Source organism: Equus quagga, chromosome 8 (genome assembly GCF_021613505.1).
Source record: "Equus quagga isolate Etosha38 chromosome 8, UCLA_HA_Equagga_1.0, whole genome shotgun sequence".
Classification (NCBI taxonomy): Eukaryota; Metazoa; Chordata; class Mammalia; order Perissodactyla; family Equidae; genus Equus; species Equus quagga.
Genome location: NC_060274.1, coordinates 94,922,334 through 94,946,759, shown reverse-complemented (window position 1 = coordinate 94,946,759; position 24,426 = coordinate 94,922,334). Strand labels below are relative to the sequence as shown.

The following is a 24,426-nucleotide window of genomic DNA, read 5'->3' as shown; positions in this document are numbered from 1 at the left end:
AATTCAGAAAGTGAGACAAATGACCCAGTTTCTTTAATAAGTAGGTGGCATTTTAAAAAAGGGAGCATGAGAGGCCAGTCCAGTGGTGCAGCGATTAAGTTCACACGTTCCACTTTGGCAGCCCGGGGTTCCCTGGTGTGGACCTACGCACAGCTTGGCAAGCCATGCTGTGGCAGGCGTCCCACATATAAAGTAGGGGAAGATGGGCACAGATGTTAGCTCAGGGCCAGTCTTCCTCAGCAAAAAGAGGAGGATTGGCAGCGGTTAGCTCAGGGCTAATCTTCCTCAAAACAAACAAAAAAAAAACAAAAAAGGGGAGCATGAGGTGTTACCGATTATAAGACCCTTAAGAACCACATGAACTAAATGCAATGCATGTTATCTCACTTAAAACCTGATTTAAACTGTAAAAAGACATCTTTAAAAAATTTATATTTTGAAACAATTTTAGACTTACAAAAAATTGCCATAGTACAAAGAATTCCCACATATCCTTCACCTAGATTACCCAAATGTTAACATCTTACTGCATTTATCATTATCTCTCTATATCCTTATCAGTTTTTTGAGAAAAAGTTACAAACAAAATGTTCCTTTACCCCTAAATACTTCAGTGTGCATTTTCTAAAGAGAAGGACAGTCATACATAACCAGAGTATAATGATCAAAATCTGGAAATTAACACCAATACCATAACATTTACTACAGACTTTATTCAAATTTTGCCAGTTGTCCAACTAATATCTTTTATAGCAGAAGAAGAACTTTTTCTTGGTCCAGGAGCCAATCCAGGATTACATGTGATTTTTCTTTAGTCTTCTTTAATCTGGAAGAGTATTTCTTTCGCTGTTTTTCATGACCTTGATTTTTGAAGAGTAAAAGCCAACTATTTTGTAGACTATTCCTCAAGTTGGATTTAACTGATGTTTCTTCATTACATTCACATTATACGTTTTGGAGAGGAATCTTCAAAAGTGATAGTTTGTCCTGCTCACTGCATCTTATCAGGAGGCATATTTTGTCCTATTTGTCCTATATTTGCTCTGTAAGTGATAATATTGTAAAAAGATTTTTTGAGGCAACTACGTAAAGTTGAAAATATATGATGTTAAGAAGTTATTGTTAATTTTGTTAGATGTCATAATGGCATTGTGGTTTCGTTTTTAAAAAATGGTACTTCTCTGTTAGCGATATATACATTGTAGGGGAAAGTGAAGTTATTTGGCTTGACATCCATTTCTAGGCAGTTTGGTAACTCTAAGAAGAAAGTAGTAATGATAATATAGTCAGATCTTGATTATTCTGAAATAGTGTCCAATCTGTGCATTCTCCTGATCTTTGACCATTTTTCCTTTCCTCCGTGGCTCCTCTTTTGGTTACTACATTTATAGCTTGCCCAATGCAGTACAGAAAGCACACATCTGTCAAATTTTTGACTTGTTGGATGAAGAAAGCCTGTGGGGAAGAAACTGAAACTACTGAAACCACTGGTTGAAATTAGGTTTATAAATAATTTGAACATTTCATTTCTTTGTGATTTATATGTCCTCCTTATTACAGATAATCATTAATCTAATGAGATCATTTATAATGATTATATAATAAAACTTTAGAGCCAAATACAAAAAGTCTTCATTTTATTTTTCTACTTTAGTCTTTGAAAAGAATATCCATTTTTTAAAATTTTATTTCACCAAGGACTAATCCTTTGCTGATGTTCAGCTTTAAACTATTCTTTCACGTTTATCACATAGGAGAAAACATGAAAAATTGCTTCTGTGGCAGTTTCTTCTAGTTTTTCAAGCACTCATGTAGTAGCAACTGGTTCAAAATACTGCTTTGTTTCAAAGCATGCAGTTTAGATGTGTCTTCACTGATGACGGTAACAGTTCCATTTTGTTCCTGAGCTGTTAGGTCACTTTCACTGTCAGACAGTGTACACAGTAGAGTGTCATTCTCATAGGTTGGAAAATAATACCTGAAAATAACCATAGATATATTAACCAAAAGTATAAATTATTTGGAAAATTTCTAGGCAAGTGAATGTACATATTACTATCATTTTGCTAGGTTTCCTTGCCAACAATTTCAACAGCATTTTGCAAAACCTATAAGGGAGACAACTTCTGAATTACTTTCACTTTGACCTTTACTGGCTGACGTCAGACTTACTAGTATCCTTGCTAGCTGGCCATTCAGCCTTTGCTTGATATCTGCCATAACAAGAAACTTATTACTACCTTAAAAGGCAGCCTGCTGCAGTATCGGGCAGCTCTAGTTGTTAGATAATACCTCCTCATATGAAGCAAAAATGACATCCCTCTCATTTCTGCTCAAGGATCCCAGTTCTTTCCTAGAGGTTAACAAAGTGCAAATATAGTTATTCTTTCATACACTTATCCTTCAAATATCTGATGAAAACAATGGTTTCTCCTTTGTGTGTTGGTTTTTCTCAACCTAATCATTACTGGTTCCTTCATTCTAGATGATCAAAAATTAAAACATCTATACAGTTTTAGGTCTATTATTCTGGTTCCCTCTCCGGAAACACTTCGGAGTTAGTCCTAAGGTACCTCTAAGGATCTCAACCTATAGAAGAAGAATTATAAGAATAGGGTATCAGGTCAATCCAGGGCTGACTCTGCCTGTCACAAATCTGGGAGCTTCTAAAGAGGAAAAACTAGAGCTTTTGGCTAGATTACTGGGGGGACCTGATTTAACATACCCTGAGAATAGTGGAACTCCGGGCAGTTACAACCCACAAGCTCTCAGAGGTTCCCTCAGCTGAGGTTATTCAGAGTGACGTGAGAACCAGCCCAGAAGGCTGGACTGACAAAGGATACCTGGGAGTCTGACACCATCTTGATAGGTGTGTACCAGTAGACCAATTGCTTAACTTGTTTAAAGTGCCAAGATGCAAAATACATATGTCAAAGCCCTAGCAGTTGCATACTCTTTGACACAGTAATTTTATTTTTAGGAGTTTAAACGAAATAATCGGATAAGTGTGCAAATATGAAGGCATATGGATACTCACTGTATCACTGTTTATGAGAGCAAAACAAAAGAAACAACCTAAATATCTGATAAATTAAGGTATATCCACACCATGGGATATTTGGAAAGCATTAAAAATGATGCAGTAAACTTGTATTGGATATGGAAAGCTACTTATGGTGTTAACAAAACGTAATTTCAAAATTTATACTTGCATCTCTATCTACATCTATATCTATCTCCACAACACGAAATCTGAAATAGCTGGTTACATTTGTAATAGGAGGATTACTTTAAAAATAAGGTTTCTGAAGATTTTCACTGTTTACAATAAACATGTATTTCTTTTTTATTTAAGTTTAAAGGAATTAAATAAAGGGACAAAATAAAGCAGACAGAGCAAAGAAGTGTACGTCTGGTTGAGCAGTACTCACTCTGGTTGATCCCATGTCTTTCTTTCAGGAAGCAGTGATATATGTTTAGCTTCTTCCATGTGAGTCCTTAAGTCTGCTTTGGATTTGAACTTCACATGGCAGCCATAACATCTACACTGGTGAATCTGCCTCCGAATGAAATTGACCAGTTTCACTTGCTGATAGAAATTTAATCCTGAAAATGACAGTATACAGAATCATTAGATAACTGGTCAGACCCACTTTTGCACTGTTACGATTTTTTAAGAGAGCCACTTCTCTTTATTAACTAACTTGAAGAGGCAGTGCAATTATAAAGCATAATAACAGATATCAAATAACAGCCAATTCTTATACAGGGCTTATGGGCTAGGCACTGTTCTAATCACTTTCCATGTATTAATACGTTTAATCCTTGAAAAACTTTATCACATACATAGTATTATCACATCTACAATTTCTATTAGGAAACTGTCGAAGGTTGCACAGCTAGTAAGCAGTAGAGATAGGATCTGACGTCAGGTTGTTGGCTCCAGAGCCCATGTTCTTGCCTACTGAGCTAACTATACATACAACAATATACACGTCTACAAGAACAGCAAAGTAAAGTAACACATAAAAGAGTCTAGGAAAGTAGTCAGTGAGCTGAGGTGTGGGAAGTGAGCTTTTCCTGTCTTGGATCCATTAGCAAGTCAGCACTTTACGTCTTCATGCTCCTAATCTTTCTATCATAGTGATACTGAGAATGATGCAATTGGGTACATGTATAATAAATAATCTAGCTACACTGCTAAGAAGTGCAGTAGGTGTTTTACATATATTGTCTACTCCCTATAACATTCTGTTGACCTGAGGCCCAACGTCATATAGTTAGCAATTGCTGAAGCTGGAATACAAACTCCAGTCTGAGTTCAAAATCCATGCTCTTTCCATTAGCTCCCTCCACTTTATGATAGATATTAACAATTAACTTGAATTTTATTTGAAGCATTCATATATGTAGGAAAGAAGAAGGAAGACTATATGAAATCAAATACCATATTTGAATATTCCACTTTGAAATTGTTGCAAATCACTGCTTCAGGCAGTTCTGTTGGGACCATCTGTGGAGACACACATCTTGGCCGTGCACTCTCCAATCATGACTACACAACACAGGCATCCTTCAGAGGACAGTGTATAAAAAACGCAGTGTCATGGAAAACAACTTCCGAATCAAACTTACCAAGTTCTGACTTTATTTTGAGGAGATCAAATTCGTGTGCATCCTAAAAAAAGAAATGAATATATCTGTGAGCATCTAAATTATTTAATCTTTCAGACTGAAGTTATAAACAGACAGACAGCTCATTCACAGGAGTTTGAACACTGTAGAAACTCAGTCTCAGTTCGTCTTCTGCTTTTGAAGTCTTCGAAACCTAACTGCTTCCCCCCACATCTAACTGCTTTGTAAAACACAGTCCAAACAAGTCATGTCAATCAGTTAAAACATTTTAACTATTCACTGCTTGTATCTACAGTTTTTCCAATTTACTATGTCTGCGTTCTGCAATCTGACAAAAGTGTCCTCAGTCTCTGGATAAGATGTGGCCCTACTGTATTGGGCAACTGGACTAGAATTACGGACATAGGTCCTCTGCTCCAAAGCAGATAGGTAGTTTTACAAATTCTGCTTTTCATTTTATGCTGTCAAATACACTGATTAAACCCGCAAGTTTCTCTTCACTCACAGCTTCCTATAAATTACATTCCTTTTGATTTTTACAAAGCAGACTCATTTTATTCTCTTCCATTCTAGCAATCGTCCATCTGGGTAAAGTTTTAACTCACAAGCTTACGGAGAATAAAGCCCATCTAACTCTCTGTGAAGGCATTTAGTGTAGCACCGCAGGCAGAATAATTAGGAATTCCACGGTATGTTGTCACTGAAAGTGACTGAGCAGAGGCTGGGGACACCAGTCACAAGGATACTGCAAGGAGAATTCCTACACAGCATAAGGGTACTAAGGTTCCTTTCAATTCAAAGATAGTAGGATATTATGAGTTAAATTTCAACACTGGAAACTATATACACATACTGGTGGCAATCTGTTTTAGAGAAACTGGTCATCTGCTTTCATAAAGGTAAATGCTCATGGCCTTTTGAGCACTTTCCGAGTCCTTATCTTCCTGAACTAAGAACAGTGTTTCTGAGTGAGAGTGGAGTGAAGGTGGGGAAACAGGAGAGCCTGCTCCACTATTCGTAGAGATTGGTGGGGGAGGGTAGGGAGAGCACATCAGAATCATCCAGTAATGATTTTCTATTATAATCATCTCTCTATCCTCAAATGGCAATACTGTCATGAGTCATTAGATGTCCCCCTTCCCTATCCCCACTGTCCAGCTGAGGATCAGAGGTATAGGGAGTGTCATCTCTTAGATATACTGGAGTGAAAAAGAGGTTTAGAACTACCAGCTTCAAGCTTCATTATAACATAAAAATGGCATCCAAAAGGGAAAGCACAAACTGGAAATGCCCTTAAATTTCTTCTTTCCAAATCCTTGTAACCAAACCAGCTGCAAGACCATACCCTGTACCCTCTCTACTTCCATGCACTTCCCCCTGCCATTTTCTCCACGGGCCTTATAAATGGTAAATTTCTCCCTTCTTGTTCTCCTTATTCACCAGCACAGGAAGCACTGGAAAAAAATTCAGAATGTGTCCACATCCTGGGTACTGTTAATCATGGTTGCAGATCCCACATTATAAGCTAGAATTATGTCATAAGCCTCTCAAAGGTGGGATGGCATCAGTGGTCTGTGAAATCCCACATTAACAGCTCACCCAGGTCCAGTCAATTGTACTAAATTGCCCTGAGTTCCTGTTCTCCTTAATGGACTTGGCCTGTCTCTTCTGTTTTGCTTATGGCACTTTTAGGAATGGGATAATGATTGAGAAACTAAAGGTATAAGCTGGTAAGATTGCAATAATTATCAGCTTCTGCATGTCAGAACAACACAAAATTCAAATGAATAAAAGTATCTCACCTCCATGTGAACATATAATTTCTCAATTGTTTCTGCTTGTTTTTCACAAAATAGGCAGACAGCAGAGACTGGGTGTTCTTCCCAATCAGACCAGTCACTGTATTAAAAAGAAAAGAGCAGACATGGAGATTCCCTTCATTAAGAGGGTGTACTGCACAATGACTTGGTATTACTTTCTCCTCCGTAGGAAACCCTGCCAATCTCTTTCAACTCTGACATTTTTGTAAAGACTGTCATATCATATTATGACTTTTTGATACAGCTTTTGAAATTCAAAGCAGCACCATGAAATTAATATAAATAGTGAACAGGTGCTGCTCCCTTTTCTTATATTTGCCTCTCTTCTGAGCAGCTATTTCACTACAGAATCAATGCAATGTCTTTCTGAGACAACTAGGTTTAATTTGCAAAGGAAACATATCAGGAGGCGAGATGCTCCCTCTCATTAACCACAAGCACAAAGCGCACATGCTGTGAGGTGCGATGCTGAGAGTGTATTTCTGCATGACAAATAATGCATTTTAAAAAGGCAAACAGTATATCTTTCATGTGGGAAATACGAATCATTTTAAATGGGGCAAGTATTAAACCTGGTGGTAGATAGAGAACTCAAAAAGCATACAAGACCCCTTTTGCCATTTTTTCCCCTCCTTGCATTTATTTTTTGAGATACTGCCAACTTCTTGTCATTCCTAAACCAGGAAAATCACAATCCCAGGAGAGAAAAGGTTGAATGAAAAGAGGGGGAATAACAGGGAACCCTTGCAGGTTGAAAAGAACACTTTGCAAGCTTATCATTTCCAGCAGAGAAGCTGTGGATGTTTTAAGTCAGTCACCAATGAGAAGAACAGAGAACACGGTTAACTTCAATTGAGTTATGTTCTCTACTCAATGCCAAGCAGCATGGAGAGTTCAAAGATTTTATCACTTCAAGGCCTGGGGACCGATCGAGTAAACAAAGCACTTTGGAGGGTATTTTTCTCTGAATTATATATCACCTCTGTGTTCAATTATAATGGCAAAACACTATTTAGTCAGAATAACAGTTGCTTTAGTGATTTTTATGTCAGAGTTATTTTGAATCCACGTTTTTGCTACATTACATGAAAGGATACACGGCTTAGAGAGGTTTTCTTTCTCTTTATTCTGTCTCCCCAGAATGATAATTTTAAACCAAACGAAGGAACTGTTTTTCTACTCTTAAAACCCTGTAATTAATTAGCAGCGATAACAAGGCTTACTCTTCCTGATGGTCTAGCAACTCCCGATCATCTTCCAACTGAACTTCTTCCCACGATTTTCCAAGTTCCTTTGTAGAAAGAACAGAGGGATTAGAGAGATGGAGGGGGAGGTGGAAGAGGGGAAAGGAGAGAGAAAACAGACACAGAACTCAAAAACAAAACAAAACACCCCAAACAAAAAACCCACGCTTGACTGGTTTTAAAACAATATAAGTAGGATATATTAAAACTGTTATTTCAGCGATAAGGAGGATATATATCCCTAAAATGCTTTTAATATGTTTTTCTTTTTGGAGAAGCAGCAATATCCTTTCAACCAAATTCTTTTCTCTTAAATGCAAACCAGTGTTACTCAACATTGGACACACATAAGAATCTCTCGGGGATCTTTTTAAAAAACCACCAATACCTCTCGACAGAGACCCTGAAACATGCTCCCAGGTGGACTCTGTTTCTATTTGAGGTCCTCCACAGTCTATTTCCCAGGCAGCAGCCACAGTGATCTTTCTAAAGGATATTTCCCTGCTTGCATAAACCCTCCCATGGCTTCTCACACACCTAGAATAAACTTCAGAGTCCTTGCCATGCCTCTAAGGCCTCTTGACTTTGTCCTGGCTCCATCCCTTATGTCCCACCACTTTTTCTGTGGCTCAGTCCGCTCCAGCCAGACTGGTCTTTTTGCTATCCCTTGCACACAGCAAGCTCAACTCCACCCAGCTGCTTCTGCACTTGTTGAATCGTCGGCCTGAAACACTGCTCGCTCACATATCTGCATGGCCCAGTCATTCTGGTCTCTACTTAAATGTTTCTGCCTCTTTTTCTGACTACTCTGTCTAAAACAATATCCCTCTTCCAAGTTACCTTCTATTCCTCTGTGGCATTTTATTTTTCTTTAAAGCACTGATCATCACCTGCAATCATTTTGTAATCTGTTTCCTTATTTGCCATCCATCTCCTCCACTAGAATGTCCATGAGGACATTCAAAAACAAAGAACTACAAGTGCCATTAGGATTTAGGAAAAAAAGAAAATCTCTATCATTCATCGACTTAATGAGAGAATTTGAAGCTGTCATTATTTATCAGTTAAATGATGTATAAACTCAGACATGCATGGATTTACCATAATGTCATTAGAGACTGTTAATTTGGACTCTATAATGTACTTTCCAGAGTCATCGTGAAGTGTCTGAACCTCATTACGGACCCAAGAATGGCCTCAACACTGCCAACAGGATCCTTGTTATCTGGAACTTTTGGTGATGAATTAAATGTTTCATGCAATACTTGGTCTCTCTGGACTTGGACTTAAGGATATTGTTGCCAGATTTTACTCAAGGATGGGCCATCTGTGGTATTACCATTCTCAATGATAGGGGCAAGTATTGCTTATCAATAAATGTTTTGAGCCAAAAGTGACAAAAAATGTCTTTCACGGTCAAACTTTCAAACTCAAAGCATCACTTGGCAACTTTCTCAGTATTCAGTACAATATGTAGGGATTTAGCTAGGTAAAACAGCACTAACCATTTACCACTTGAGAGGAAAATGGAACACTGTGTTCATTAGTATATTAGGGAACATGTGATTTGCATGTGACAGTGACCCAGACTTTCCTAGTGGGCTCTGTCTTGTACAGTTAAACACATGATTTATAACAGGAACAAGACCCAATGAGAAAAAAAAGCACATACGTCTCTAATTAAGACTCTGTGCCTGCTAATGAATCATGTCAGGAAAGCAAAGAATGCAAGAAAAACAAAGTTTGGAAGGCATGTCTGTAAAGATGTTCAGAACACCCCCTCAAACCCCTGCATCAGATGGCTTATGATCAATGAGAGGGTGGAAAAAACCATGGAAAAAAAAGATTCCCTTCACCCACCACCTCTCTGACCCCAAACACACGCACTTACATGTGCTACACAAAAAATCCATTAGAAACAGAGAAATAGAAGTGTTTTAAATGTAAATAATTTCAGTAGAGAGAACTATAGCAAAACTATGAAAAACAGGGCAAAAACCTACATTTGTTACAAATCGCTCCGTATATGTTAATAAAAATTTAAATAAAAAGATGATAAAACCACTGTAAAAACAGTTCCCTTTAGAAAAACTCAGTGCTCGGAACATGAGCACCTTAGGAATATGTAGCTGAAGTCTCGATGATGATGTAATGCAGTCTGTTGCCCTCTGAGGCAGGAGTATCTGAATGTGAAACTGCCTAGGACCTTGTCCTCTTAAGCATCCTCACTATCCATGAACCCTTTTGTTTGTGAGAACAAAGAAAGAACTTTAAGCAGATAATCTGGACTATACAAAGGATGTTTAATGTATTTGCAAGTCTGTTATGAATCAAAAACTGATATGAATTATTAAGCATGGAAATTATCTCACCTAAGGAGGGAAAAAGGAATTTGTCAATTTGCTGAGCTCAGAGGAGAACCAGAAACAGCCTCTTTGTCCCGTGGCTCTCCCACCTTTTATGACTATTAGAGTGCATCTTGCCAGGAATATCCTGGATGCTTCCATCACTGCAGGTCTGGAGATTCTGTTTAAAGTGGAGGTAAGAAACTATGGGTGCATGACTCAATTACTGCATATACTGCTATAGAAGAAGTCAAAACTTCAGCTTTGTACACACCATTACAGGTGTTGAAATTAATGTGCTTACATGTCTGTCTCTCATACCAACCTCTAAACTCTTTGAGAGTAGTGACTCAAATCAACCACCTTATCTGCAATATTTGTCTTTCTGTTCCACCAGGGTCTGGTACCTGGCAGGCACTCAAATGTGTATAGAATGTATGAAGCCAATGAAATTACTTCTGCACGAAGAGGATGTGAGAAATGGATAGACAGACACTGACTACTAATATAGCAATTATTCTCTCTTTTGCCCACATTCATGCACTCATGTCAGCCTTTTCCCTCAGAGGAATAAACAGTGAATGCCTCTCATTCTTTTGTGGTTTATTTTTGCCTTTAAAAAAAAAATAAAGTAATACTATTAGTCATTGCTTAATTAACTTTTAGAATATTTTATTCTTCATGTTAAATATTTTTCATTAATGGGGTCTAAAAACCTAAAATGATGCTGAGAAACCTTTGGCCCTCATTTATCTCTAATTTCACACTACTAGTATTTGGAACAATCCTGTATATACTCATTCTATGTATTAGTATACCTTTTATTTATGACAATAATCCTAGACTGTGATTACGGTGGGCATCTCTGGTAAGCACTTCTCTGGTTTAGGACACCTACACATCTTTAGGGACTTTATTAGCTTCTTCAATCCTTTTCAAAGGTAAGTTTACATCATTTCCAAAATGCTAAGGCATCATAACACATTTTAGTTTTTTAAAAAAATCATTCTTATTGTTGTTGGTTATTTACTTCAGCCTGAAAACACACAGGGCTAAGAAGGCTAAGGTTGTGGGCCAGAGCCCTTAAAGAGCTGATTAAAGTCAGCTTTGAACTTGGCTCAGTTTCTAGTTTCTAGCGCAAAAGAGAATAGGCAAGGAAGGGTGAACAGATCATTACGAATTCATCACTGTTACTTGATCAAAGATTCAACTTGAAGCGTAAGAGGTAGGCACTAGCATTATTTCAACTGTAAAAATTGAGAAAAAACTGAAGGAACCTGATGCAGAGAGAAATTAAGGAAATAGCTCCAGCTATGTGATCTTGGGAAAATTATTCAACCTCTCTGTGCCCCAGGCTCCTAATCTATAAAATGGGGATAATGATAAAATCTGCGTCATAGGGATGTGGTTAAGAGTATATGACTTAATATAAATACCTAAGACAGTGCTTGACACATATCAAGCACTCAGATGCTGCTAGTTAAAAAAAATTCTATCAATATTATCTTAAAGTGATTTAATTTTCATTTTTATATGTTATCAAAGCCTGTACATTCCCTTGAAGCACTTCTCTCAAGCTATGATTCATGGCGCATCAGATCTGGGGACTCTGGGCAGTATAATCTAGCCTGCGCATCTAGAGACAGCTGGCCCCCACAGATAATTTCAGTTTTGACAGTCGCACTACTTGATGCTCAGGGAATGAAGTATCACACTTTCCTAAAAGTCCCAGAACAATGTGAGTGAGCAGTCCCTTTGAGGTCTCCTCTAAAAGGTAAACACCTCCAGGTATATAATGTCCCACTAGCCCCAAGCTCTTGAATGTTAGTTTAAAAGAGCCCAGAAGAAAGTACTATTAGATTCTTCCATAGCTTCTGCAGTAGCTGAATATTTCTCAGAGCTAACACTGAAGTCCACTCCTTATTGGGTCTGGCTTGGGCCCTGAAGCAGTGTTTGCTCTAGGAATTAATGACTGAGCAAGTTCAAGAGTGAAGGACTCAAAGGGTGCCTTTGCCTTTAGCTAGTTGTAAAACATTTGTAGCAAACCATGCAACCTCTCAAGAGCCAATCTTGAAACACATGCTAAACTTGCTTTTCAAGGGGTTTTTTTTTTTTTTTTTTAAAGATTTAATTTTTTCCTTTTTCTCCCAAAGCCCCCCAGTACATAGTTGTGTATTTTCACTTGTGGGTCCTTCTAGTTGTGGCATGTGGGATGCCACCTCAGCATGGCTTGATGAGTGGTGCCATGTCCACACCCAGGATTTGAACTGGTGAAACCCTGGGCTGCCGAAGCAGAGCACGTGAACTTAACCACTGGGCCACAGGGCCGGCCCCTCAAGGGGAGTTTTATTTTAACACTATTAGGATTAGTTAGAACAGACAAAAAGTCCACCCTAGAGCAGAGATTTCCAATATAATTCAGGATATGCTTGTTTCTGCCCAATAGATAAAACGGCTGATTATAATCAATTATGCTTTTTGTGGTCAATGGTTTTGGATTCTAATTCATTCATACGGAGAGGAAAATACCAGTTTCCATTTGCTTAAGAAAAGTGCCAGAGGGGCTGGCCCCAAGGTGTAGTGGTTAAGTTCAGTGCGCTCAGCTTCAGTGGCCTGGGTTTGCAGGTTTTGATCCCAGGTGTGGACCTACACCACTTGTCAGCATGCTGTGGCAGTGACCCACATATAAAGTGAAGGAAGACTGGGACAGATGTTAGGTCAGGGCTAATCTTCCTCAACAGAAAGAAAAAAGAAAACTATCAGAAATAGAACTCTCCATCTTTCTTTCAATCCCACTGGAGAGTTACTTAATCCCCCTCTTTAGAGGAGTAGTTTCCCTCCTTTGTTGTGTACACCTAAAAAATCAGGCAATTGGGGGCAGGGCCAGTAGCACTCCCCAGTCATTGTGTCAATCAAAAATCCACTCAAATTTCCAAATGCCACCCTAGCAACACCTGCCTCCAACTGAATCAAAGGGACTGTAATCTACAGAGGCCAGCAACTGGTACTGAAGTTTCTGGGCAAAGAGTTCTTTCCATGTATTTAAAATTCTTGACCTAATAAACTCATTAGTCCATCCTACTGGCCAAACAAACAAAAGTCCTCTTGCCTCGTGAAATAACTTGGTTTCTCTGAAATTTCCATGAAAAATAAGCTGGCCCAAGAGAACAATAAAGATATATTTTTTTGTGGGGAAGGGAAGCTTTTCTTTAATAAGGAGAGAGGGGAAGAATTAAGAGATTGTTATTTTATTTATTTTTGTAATTAAAAAAATTTTTTTTAAAGATTGGCACCTGAGCTAACATCTGTTGAGATTATTTTTAAATAATTATCTAGAATAGATAATTATCCAGCACCTAGCACACCCAGAGGTCAACAAATGCTTTTTGAATAGAACACAAAAGTCTCTGCCCTCAAGGTAATAGATAACACAATAAATGAGGAAGAGTGTGTGCATATCCAAGTGCTTTACATTCATCTTTTTTTTGGTCAAGATCACTGTGAGTTCTAGAGACACGTCATTCTTTTTTTTTTTTTTTGAGGAAGATTAGTTCTGAGCTAACTGCTGCCAATTCTCCTCTTTGTTGCTGAGGAAGCCTGGCCCTGAGCTAACATCCATGCCCATCTTCCTCTACTTTATATGTGGGACGCCTACTACAGCATGGCGTGCCAAGCGGTGCCATGTCCGCACCCAGGATCCGAACCAGTGAGCCCGGGGCCGCCAAAGCAGAACGTGCGCACTTAACCACTGTGCCACTGGGTCGGCCCTGAGACACGTCATTTTTACTATATAAACATCTGACAAATCAAAGACAAATCAAATTAAGTAACACTTTGTAAACCAACCATTTTAAAGCTAATCACTGCTTGAAAGTATCCCTCAGTTACATTTTGACCTTTATACTAATTGCTTGTTTAAATATTAGATGGCCCTTAGAAAGATTTTTATTTGCAGAAATGCAATCAAATTTTAAATTATGAAGAGAAAGCCTTACCAAATAATTGATGACATAAAATCGGTCATATTCTCTGTTCTTAGGATTGATCTTCCGATGCTGTTTTTTCCTCATATGATCTTTAAGCGTATTTTTGTCTCTGAAGGTCTTCTCACAGTACAAGCATTGCAAGCTAAAATAAATACATAAACACTGATAGATTAAAGAAGTCTCTTGGATAGTAGCTGCAATAGTCTTTTATTATCTTGAAGTCTTATATTTATTCATTTTAGGTCATAGGGAATCTTCAAATGGGATGTGACATCCTTGTCAGAACTCCTCTCACTTTATTCATTTGGCTTTGTAGGATGCATGCTACAGTTTATTTTGTAGTTGGCTAAGTTGGCCAGCTTTGGCATGTAGTTAAAACTGTGCAAAGATAGTTAATATCCAAAAATTATTTTGGTGCTTTACCAATCAAATTACCTATTCTAAAAATGAAAATATAGGTATGCTCTTCAAATAATTATAATGATAACTAGCACTGGCTACCTCCACTGAGTATAACAATTTGTCCACGGTTTGGCATGCCCTTTGAGCTGATTTTCAGGGTCTGAGTCCCAGCTCCAGTGCCCACTGGCTATGGGGCTACGGGACTGGGTTAAGTTACTTGCCCTTTCTGTTGTCATTCATTTCCTGACCTTTACAGTGAAGATAATACCTACATTTTAGAGGATTTTTATGATTACTTATACATATATATGCATATATAGTTTATATATTGAATATTTAATACATCTACATAAAAAATATATATGTGTAATTTTTGTATATATGAATAAAGTATCTCTGTATAATTAATATATATAAATAAAATATCTAGCACAGTTCATAGCACACAGTTAAGTGCTCAATAAATGGTAGCTTTTACTACTATCTTATCATTTTCATGTACTCTCTGCTTGAATATTTCCACTGACTGGGAATTCGTTACCTAACGAGGCAGTAATTAACAGTTTTAAACAGATTACTAACAAAATGTCTTTCTTTTCCTAAACTGGACAGTTGATACTGCCAGTCATATCTACCCAACAATCATTAGAGTTCTACTTTTTGGAGTCACATAGATTAAGTCTAATCTCCCTTCTACATGAAAACTCTCAAATGAATGAAATTTGTTGTTTCAGTTCTGAATTTTTTTCAACTCTACTAAACAGCCTTTCAACTATTTCTTATGCCACAGAAATAACTATATGCTTTTACAGTAACCAATTTATAGGCGATAAGCTGATTAGGAATATTCATTATTGCACAAATTAGAATTTTGTGCTACCAAATTCTAGCACATTTGGTATTATTTTACAAATGAAGAGTCATTCAATAAAAGAGTGAAGGGACTTGTTTTAACATAGTGTTGATACCAGAATTTGAATTTAGAACTTTTTATAATTGATTCATATCACTTGATACTTTTTTAAAAACTTTTTATTAAGATTATAATAGTTTAAAACCTTGTGAAATTTCAGTTGTACATTATTGTTGGTCATATTGTAGGTGCACCACTTCACCCTTTGTGCCCTCCCCCCACCCCCCCTTTCCCCTGGTAACCACCAATCAGTTCTCTTTGTCTATATGTTTAACTTCCACGTATGAGTGGAGTCATACAGAGTTCGTCTTTCTCCATCTGGCTTATTTCACTTAACATAATACGCTCAAGGTCCATCCATGTTGTTGTGAATGGGACGATTTTATCCTTTTTTATGGCTGAGTAGTATTCCATTGTATATATATATACCATATCTGCTTTATCCAACCATCAGTTGACAGGCACTTAGGTTGCTTCTGATACTTCTTTTTTAAGGTTACTGCTCCAAATGTTGTGGGCTGAGATACCACACTCTTTAGTATTATATTTAAATGAAGAAAACTAGGTTTGAGACAAAAAATCTTGTGCCCTTTCCTAGAAAGAAAATTGGATGGATTTTTGAAAGCCATTTTGGTGACCCAGAGAATTTCTTTCCTTATTTCTCTAAGTTAAGCTCTAGATACCAAAGGTTGCCAGAATATGACCTTGGGAAAAGTAGAGTATTACGATATATAAATGTGGTTAAATACAAAAAGGCAGAAGAATGTATACAGTATGTTATGTCCTGCATAAAGCTGAACAACATACAACAATTTGACAATATATTTACTTTACTAAATATGTAGAAAAATTATAGTGAAAAGGAAAGGAATTACAAATCCAAAATTAAGAACAGTGGTTTTCTGGGGAGATACTAATGAGGAAAGGCAGAAAGGGAGATTCAAAGGAATTAATAATGTTCTATGTCTTAGGCTAGACATTGAATATATTTTTTGTATCCTATGTAACATACATTACACGGTTATGTACATTGTTTTGTATATATGACACTTTTATTTAAAAAACACCAAAAGGCAATATGATCTAGACAAAATGAGGATTATCATACAAAATGTGAACTCCTCTAACAAGAGAAATGAGAAAATTCCATTTCTTTAATTACTTCTAATTATTAATTTTTAAAAATTCACAAGAGTCCAAGATTAAAATAGCTTCAGGTCATGTTCCTTAAAAAAGAACTTACTTGTCAAGCTTTTTCTGCAATGTACATAGAAATTCGTTGCAATTAACAATGTTGTCTGGCAATCCAATGTTGAAAGCATGTTCTCTGGCCATGTGGTTCAAAAGAACAGATCTAGGAAGAAATTCAAGCAATGTGTATTATTTATAAATCATCTAGGAACAAGTCAAGTCAGGAATAGCATTTGTATAATGATAACAACACTAAATAGAAATATAAGCAAGTGTTAAACATGGAAACACACATTTGGGCTACAAGAGTGATATGTTACAAAGTATCTAAGTACATATATAGTTACACCAGTTCTTTAAAGAGAGTCCAAGTTTGTTCCACTATCTGCCAGTGGAAAGGGTTACTCTGCACAGGTGAATTGGGTTTCTGTCCTTTAAACTATTAAATAAACTGTGCTTTGCCTACTTCTCTAATTCATCATGAGGAAGAGGAAGCAATGACTGCCCAAGAGAAATATGACCTGCTATGACCTGGGATTATAGACATTTAGTCAGCTTATCATTGGACAGACCTGGAACCCACAGTTCACACATCTATTTACACGTAAGGGTTATGATAACCTGGATACAGAATGACCAGCCTATTGATTAGTGTATGCCAAAAAGGAAAATTTTAATTTATGTAACTTTTACATAGCAAAAAAGACTATATGTAAAATACATTCTATTGGGCCTTTATCACAAGTTTAGTTATAAAATAAAGGTGATAGTTTTTTGGAACTCATTAGTACACATATCATTGACAGTATAGTGACATGTTATACGGTTTATCTAGCTTATTTAGACATGTAGCTGGCCTCAAAAGAATTGTTTTTAGTGTTGTTTCCCCTCTAGAAAGGGAAATAAAGCAACTACTTCTAAGAAAATGTTTGCTGATCTTTTTTTTTTTTTACTATGTTGGAGACACATTTATCAATCTCATAGTTGATATGCCTATTTGTCATTGATAACTTTGAATAAAACTAATATTTGGTGGAGTACTTCCAAGTGACTTTTGGGTCCACAGACACAGCTGGATTTTCCCAGGGGTTCTAGGCCTGAGGCCCAGTCTGTGGAAGGGTCAAGGTGGAAGCAGAGCTGGGAGTCTCTTGCAGGGGGTGGGGTGGGGTGGGTGAGTGGCAGGAGGTGTAAGGCAGAGGGTTGGAAACTTCCCCCACCCCCAAGGCTGTGATGAGGCAGGGTACAGTGACTCTGGATCCAAGGAGGTACTCCTTCAAGTAGCCTAGCCATAGTTATATCTGCCCAGAACTTCCAGGCCAAAGATCCAGACCCTAGATTGTACCAGGATGGGGGTCACAGATAACAGCTGGCTCAAGGGGTATGCATGAGTTGGGAGGTTTCTCTAATTTCCAGTCTATGTAGCATCCGGATTTCTTGTCTTCAAGGGTCACAATGAATGTACTCATGCGAGACCAGTTCTGCTCTTGATCGCTCTGGGGCCTAAAGGCCTGGTTTCTAGGGTCCGTAAGTTAGGAGATGGGAGCTAAGTTAGTGTATTTTTCCTTCTCAAATACTTTTCCCTCTTTACACTGTAGGAATAAAGATTTCCCTACAAAGTTTAACACTACAGTTGCCTGAGGCAATAGCAGTTAGGGTAAACAATAGGCTGGCCAAAAATCTAGGGAATGAGATATCCATGGGGGACTTTGAAAAGTTCCAACATACTCCCAGGGATCTAGAAGACCATGCACACATGCAGGGCTGTGCATGTGCAGAAAATACTTGAGAAGACCCTAGCCTCTCACCTCTGGCTGACTGTGAGACTCTACCACAAGTAGTACGACTAGGGCAGAGCTGTAAGCTGACAGTGTTGAAGGTGTCCCTCAAGCCTCATACCGAGCCCCTTGAAAAGGGCAGAAAATATACTGGTTGAAGGCATTTAATGAAATCTCTGTCTTATCATTAGCTGAACACTAAACTTAACTAAGCAGATAGTTCAGTGGCCACACACACCCAAGAACCCACTTTAGAGAATTAGTCCAAGGAAGTCACTAAATATACAAACAGCAAGAACAAACAAAAACCCCCAGTTGGAGGGAAAGAAGGAATCTGATTCTTAGAGTTACCACAGTATATTATTTAAAATGTTGAGTTTTCAACAAAAAATTATAAGACATACAAAGAAACAAGAAACTATGGCCCATTCATATGAAAAGGAAGGAGTCAATAGAAATTGTGCTTGAGGAAGCCCAAATGTTGGACTTACCAAAGACTTTACATCACCTAACATGAATATGTTCTATGAACTAAAGGAAACCATGCCTAAAGAATCAAAGAAAAATATGAGAATTTTATCACACGAAAAAGGGAATACTAATAAAAGATAGAAAATTTTAAAAACCTAACAAATCCTGGAGTTGAAAAGTATAATAACTGAAATGAAAAATTCACTAGAAGGACTCAAAAGAAAATTTGAGCTGGCAGAAGAAAGAACCAATGACCTTGAAGATTGGTCAATTGAGATTTTCCAGTCTGAGGAATAGAAGAAAAAAGAATGAGGAAAAATTGAGCATTAGAGACCATCACGTCTAACAACATATGTATAATAGGATTCCCAAAAGGCAAGGAGTGAGAGAAAAGGGCAGAAAGAACATTTGAGGAAATAATGGCTGAAAACTTCCCAAATTTGATGAAACACATTAACCCAAACATCTAAGAAGCCCAACAAATTTCAGGCAGAATAAACCAGAGAGACTCATACCAAGACAAAAACTGCTGAAACCCAGACAAAGAGAGAATCTTGAAAGTAGCATGAGAAAAGTGATTCATCATGCACACAGGGTCCTTAATAATACTAACACAGACTTCTCATCAAAAATCATGGAAACTAGAAGGCTGTGGGATGACATATTCAAAGTGCTTAAGGAAGAAGACTGTCAACCAAGAATCCTATATCCAAAAAAATGATTTCTCAAAAACTGAAGGTGAAATCAAGACATTCCCAGATAAACAAAAACTGAGAAAATTCAGTGATAGCAGATCTACCCAACAAGAAACTAAAGGCAGTCCTTTGTCCTAAAATGAAAGGATGCTAGACAGTGAGTCAAATCTACATAAAGAAATAAAGAACACTAATAAAGGCAGTTACATAGTCAAATATAAAAGGCAGTATGAATGAATTTTTGTTTATAACTCTTTTCTTCCCATATCTGATGTAAAAGACAACTGCATAAAGCCAAGATTATAAAACATGCTAATAAGCTTACAACGCATACAGATGTAATTTGTATGACAATAGCACAAAGGGGTGGGAAAGATTTTTGGAGCAAAGTTTTTGTACATTATTGGAATTACACTGGTATTAACCTGAACTTGATTGTTTTAAATTAACATGTTAGTTGTAATCTCCAGTGAATTGTAGTGAATGGTGAACGGGCCACTAAGAAAACAACTCAAAAAATATAGTAAAAGAAACAAAGAAATTAAAATGGTACACCAGAAGATATCTATTTAATACAAAGAGGGCAGTAATGGAGAAGGAGAGGAATAAGAAGACCTAAAACATAACGAAAACAAATAGCAAAACAGTATAAGTAAATCCCATCTTCTCAGTAAATACATTAAACATCAACGGATTAAACATTCTAATCAAAGGCAGACATTAGGAGACTGGATAAAAAAACATGATCCAACTATATGTGTCTACAAGAAACCCATTTCAGATTCAAAGATACAAACAGGTTAAAAGAAATAGCTTTATACATTGCAGAGTCAAGAGGATATAGAAGAAAGAGTAGATGTAGGATAACAAAAAAGTATTCACTCCTCTATCCCATCCTTTATCTACTTCCTTCATCTTTCTATTCTTTTTATGTCTCTAGGCTGGGAGGACAAAAACATAAGCCCAAAACACTGCTAACATAGTGCCTAGCTGGAATCAGATAGTATCTTTAATCTTTTATTATAAACTGACCTTTTCATAAACAAGAACTGCAGAAGGAAAGGGGACATTTTACAAAAACTAGATGCTGCTTATCTTTGTCACTGATTAATTTCTTAAAAACTTCATTTATTGACGGCCGGCACAGTGGCGCAGCGGTTAAGTTCGCACATTCCACTTTGGCAGCCCAGGGCTCCCGGTTCAGATCCCAGGTGCGGACCTACGCACCGCTTGTCAAGCCATGCTGTGCCAGGTGTCCCACATATAAAATAGAGGAAGATGGGCATGGAAGTTAGCTCCGGGCCAGTATTCCTCAGCAAAAAAGAGGATTGGTGGCAGCTGTTAGCTCAGGGCTAATCTTCCTCAAAAAAAAAAAAAAGAAAAAGAAAAAGTTAAAAGTCCAATGTCAAAATGAAAAAAAAAATTCATTTATTAGAGAACAATGACATAGTCAATCAAGACTACTGAGGAGCTCACTTAATTCCCATGTGATCCCACTCAGAGAATATAGATACAGATAGAAAAGAAGAACAGGAGGATTATGTTAGGAGCTAGAGGAGCACCAATGTTCCGTAGGTTGAAATACCAATATTACCAGAATTTAATATCATATGGACATATATTTAAATCATATCAATACTACATTTATCATGAGAACTTAAAAATATGATTTGCAGCTTCTTATATGTCAATACTAGGGATTCCTAACAATAATCACATGCTTCCTAGCTAGGTTAATAACAATCTTAACCTAAAGTCAGAGATATCCTGCTAAAAGGTTGTCAATAACAATGTTGGCTAAACTTTTGATAGTAGGTGGGTTTTCACTGATCCATAACAACTCTCACACTTGGTCTTCACTCCCATCACCATAAAGCTCTTTGAAAGCTCTGGAAGGACAGAGTTAGAAGCATAACCAGTGACCGTGGCACAGATTTTTCTCTATGCTAACTGATCTATATGAGAATCAAATCTTCATCATGAGTGTTTTAAACATTAACGCTTTAACCAAACCCTTTTCTAAATTCAAATGAGTAGCTACCCTCTCCTTTTCAATGTTTTTTAGACAACAATGTCAGTTACTGTGCTAAGCTGTTTTTTTTTTTTTTTTTTACTAAAGTGGGCAGAAGATGATATTTTTCTGATTGTCCACTGTATGCTGTCACTAAAACTATTTCCAGTTTCTAGAGGTTACAATTTCATGACTTGTTTTTAAGTGAATATACATTTATAAATATCACTACTGTATAATAGGAAATTTGTCTGGTTTTTGTCCCTGGTTCCTGGAATAGAGCTCCTAAAAACCCTTGTAATTTCTCTATGATAGGATTATCTTTGTTACGCCAACAAGGTGACTCATAGTGGACCCCTAGATAGCTTCAGGTCAACAGAAAGACTAACCACAGGATTACAGGGCTGGAACTTTGAGACAGCCTGACCTACAGAGAGGGGAGAGGGCTGGAGATTAAGTTAAATGATTTAATCAATCATGCTTACATAATGTAGCCCCATTAAAAGTTCTGGACACTAAAGTTCAGTGAATATTCCTGGTTGGTGAATACATTGATATGCTGGGAGAGTGATGTGTCCTGATTCCTTAGGGAGAGGGCACAGAAGCTCCGGTTCGGGACCCTTCCAGACCTTGCCCTGTATGTCTCTTCTTTTGGCTCTTCCTGATCTGTATTCTTTATAATAAAACTGTAATTGTAAGTATAGCACATTCCTGAATTTTGTGAGTCATTCTAGTGAACTATTGAACCTATGCAAGTTACTGGTGGGAATCTCTGAATTTGTAGCGAGTTGGTCAAAAGTGCAGGTGTCCTGGGGAACCCCTGAACTTGTGGCTGGTGTCTAAAGTGGGGGAGATCTCGTTGGGAATGAAGCCCTTAAATCTATAGAATCTGATGTTAACTCAGTGTTAGAATTGGATGACAGTACACCAGTTGGTTTTGGACCAGTTGGGGCTGCTGACAGAACTCCCAATGCCCCAGTTTTTCTTCCTTAGATCTTTACCATTTTTAATATCCAAAAGTGAAACACCAAAACCTGCTAAAGGTTTAGAGGTAACAAGCTTATACAGAAGGGTGTGTCTGTAGAAGTCTGTTGTACATGGCCTTGCCTGTCAGCCAATTTAAGAATCCCCGTAACATTAAACAAATCTATTTCGGCAGTTAAAAAATCTATTCCCCTGCTCTGCCTAGAGTAACTACAGTCCATCTTTGATGTTACGCATATTAAAAAAAAATTACTGCTGATATATGAAAGAGTCCTGAGCCAATCCATAGAACTCAATTTATATAATCACTATGGATGTTTTGATGAGTTTTCAGAGGAAGAACAGTAACACTTAAAGACATGCGTAAAGACAAACCTGTTTCCAAGGAATTCCTCACTGCAGAACATACAAATGCCATGAAAATTGTTATCGTTTCGTTCTTGCTGCTGTTGTTCCAGAATTTCTTTCTGTAAAGTAGAAACAGATATGTGATATTATGTTTAATAAATGCACAGTTAGCTAGTGAAAAATGTCATAGTCTGCATGGGAGGAAATTGGGGTAGAAGCACAAAGAAGTATATGAGTGCTGACAATATTGCAAATTTCTCCATTCCTGTCCTTGTATCAAAACTTCAAGTCTACACTGTTAAATGCCTACAGAATACTCTAGTTGGATAGCTATGTAGCTCTCATCTGTACTCGATATTTTATTTAACCTTGTTAATCCCCAGTTTTTTCATTTTTAAGATGAAAATGAAAATATTATCTCACAGCATTGTTTATAGGATTAAATCAGATAATTTATGTAAAGAGTTCAAAGTGTGCATGGGTCATTAAATGTTGGATTACTGTTATCCAGCCAACATCAATTTCTACTGCTTATTACCCATCATCTCTTTGGTAACTACTGCCTGCTTTGTCTTCTGAAGGGATGTGAAAACTCTTTGAAGTCAAAAGAAAGTCTTTATGCTGTTCTTCTTCTTCTTCTGTGTTTTTTTGCTGAGGAAAACTGGTCCTGAGCTAACATCTGTGTCCATCTTACTCCAGTTTATATGTGGGATACCTACCACAGCATGGCTTGCCAAGCAGTACCATGTCTGCACCCGGGATCCAAACTGGTGAACCCCTGGCCGCCAAAGTGGAACGTGCAAACTTAACCACTGCACCACTGGGCCAGCCCCTTTATGCTGTTCTTTTTTTTTTTTTTTTTAAGATTTTATTTTTTTCCTTTTTCTCCCCAAAGCCCCCGGGTACATAGTTGTATATTCTTCGTTGTGGGTCCTTCTAGTTGTGGCATGTGGGACGTTGCCTCAGCGTGGCTTGATGAGCAGTGCCATGTCCGTGCCCAGGATTTGAACCAACGAAACACTGGGCTGCCTGCAGCGGAGCGAGCGAACTTAACCACTCGGCCACGGGGCCAGCCCCTATGCTGTTCTTATATTACACTGGTATACTACTCTCCAGCTTCTCTTATAACAGGGAGCTCAAAATAGGAACTTCATAAAGTTTATTGCTGATTCTACAAATATTTATAGAAAAGCATAAAAATGAGCTAGTATCTAGAAGCTTAATAAATTCCATGTGGCATTTCTGGAACTGTATCACCAAACACCAAGAAATGTTAATCCGCTGAAGAAAAAAACATTAAGAAGCCACTAAGATAAAAATCAATACAGGGGCCGGCCTGGTGGCGCAGTGGTTAAGTGTACACGTTCTGCTTCAGTGGCCCGGGGTTCGCTGGTTTGGATCCTGGGTGCAGACACGGCACTGCTTGGCAAGCCATGCTGTGGTAGGCGTCCCACATATAAAGTAGAGGAAGATGGGCACGGATGTTAGCTCAGGGCCAGTCTTCCTCAGCAAAAAGAGGGGGATTGGCAGCAGATGTTAGCTCAGGGCTGATTTTCCTAAAAAAAACAGAAAAGCCCAAAAAAACCCCACTTCCTTAAAGATTTTC

At 37.7% G+C, this 24,426-nt stretch overlaps 1 protein-coding gene across 2 annotated transcripts in view; it reads right to left on the bottom strand.

The window, feature by feature from the left end:
• Positions 1-417: 417 nt before the first annotated feature.
• The window catches only part of ZNF277 (zinc finger protein 277), a 109,660-nt gene continuing 85,651 nt past the window's right edge, over positions 418-24,426 (bottom strand). For both annotated transcript variants that reach the window (XM_046670475.1, XM_046670476.1), the window contains exons 5-12: positions 22,848-22,939; positions 16,589-16,699; positions 14,040-14,172; positions 7,679-7,746; positions 6,438-6,534; positions 4,636-4,678; positions 3,432-3,606; positions 418-1,978 (exon numbers count right to left, since the gene is read on the bottom strand). In XM_046670475.1, coding sequence (XP_046526431.1) covers positions 1,792-1,978; positions 3,432-3,606; positions 4,636-4,678; positions 6,438-6,534; positions 7,679-7,746; positions 14,040-14,172; positions 16,589-16,699; positions 22,848-22,939 — 906 coding nt within the window. In that variant the 3' untranslated portion in view covers positions 418-1,791. The remainder of the gene's footprint in view (positions 1,979-3,431; positions 3,607-4,635; positions 4,679-6,437; positions 6,535-7,678; positions 7,747-14,039; positions 14,173-16,588; positions 16,700-22,847; positions 22,940-24,426) is intronic.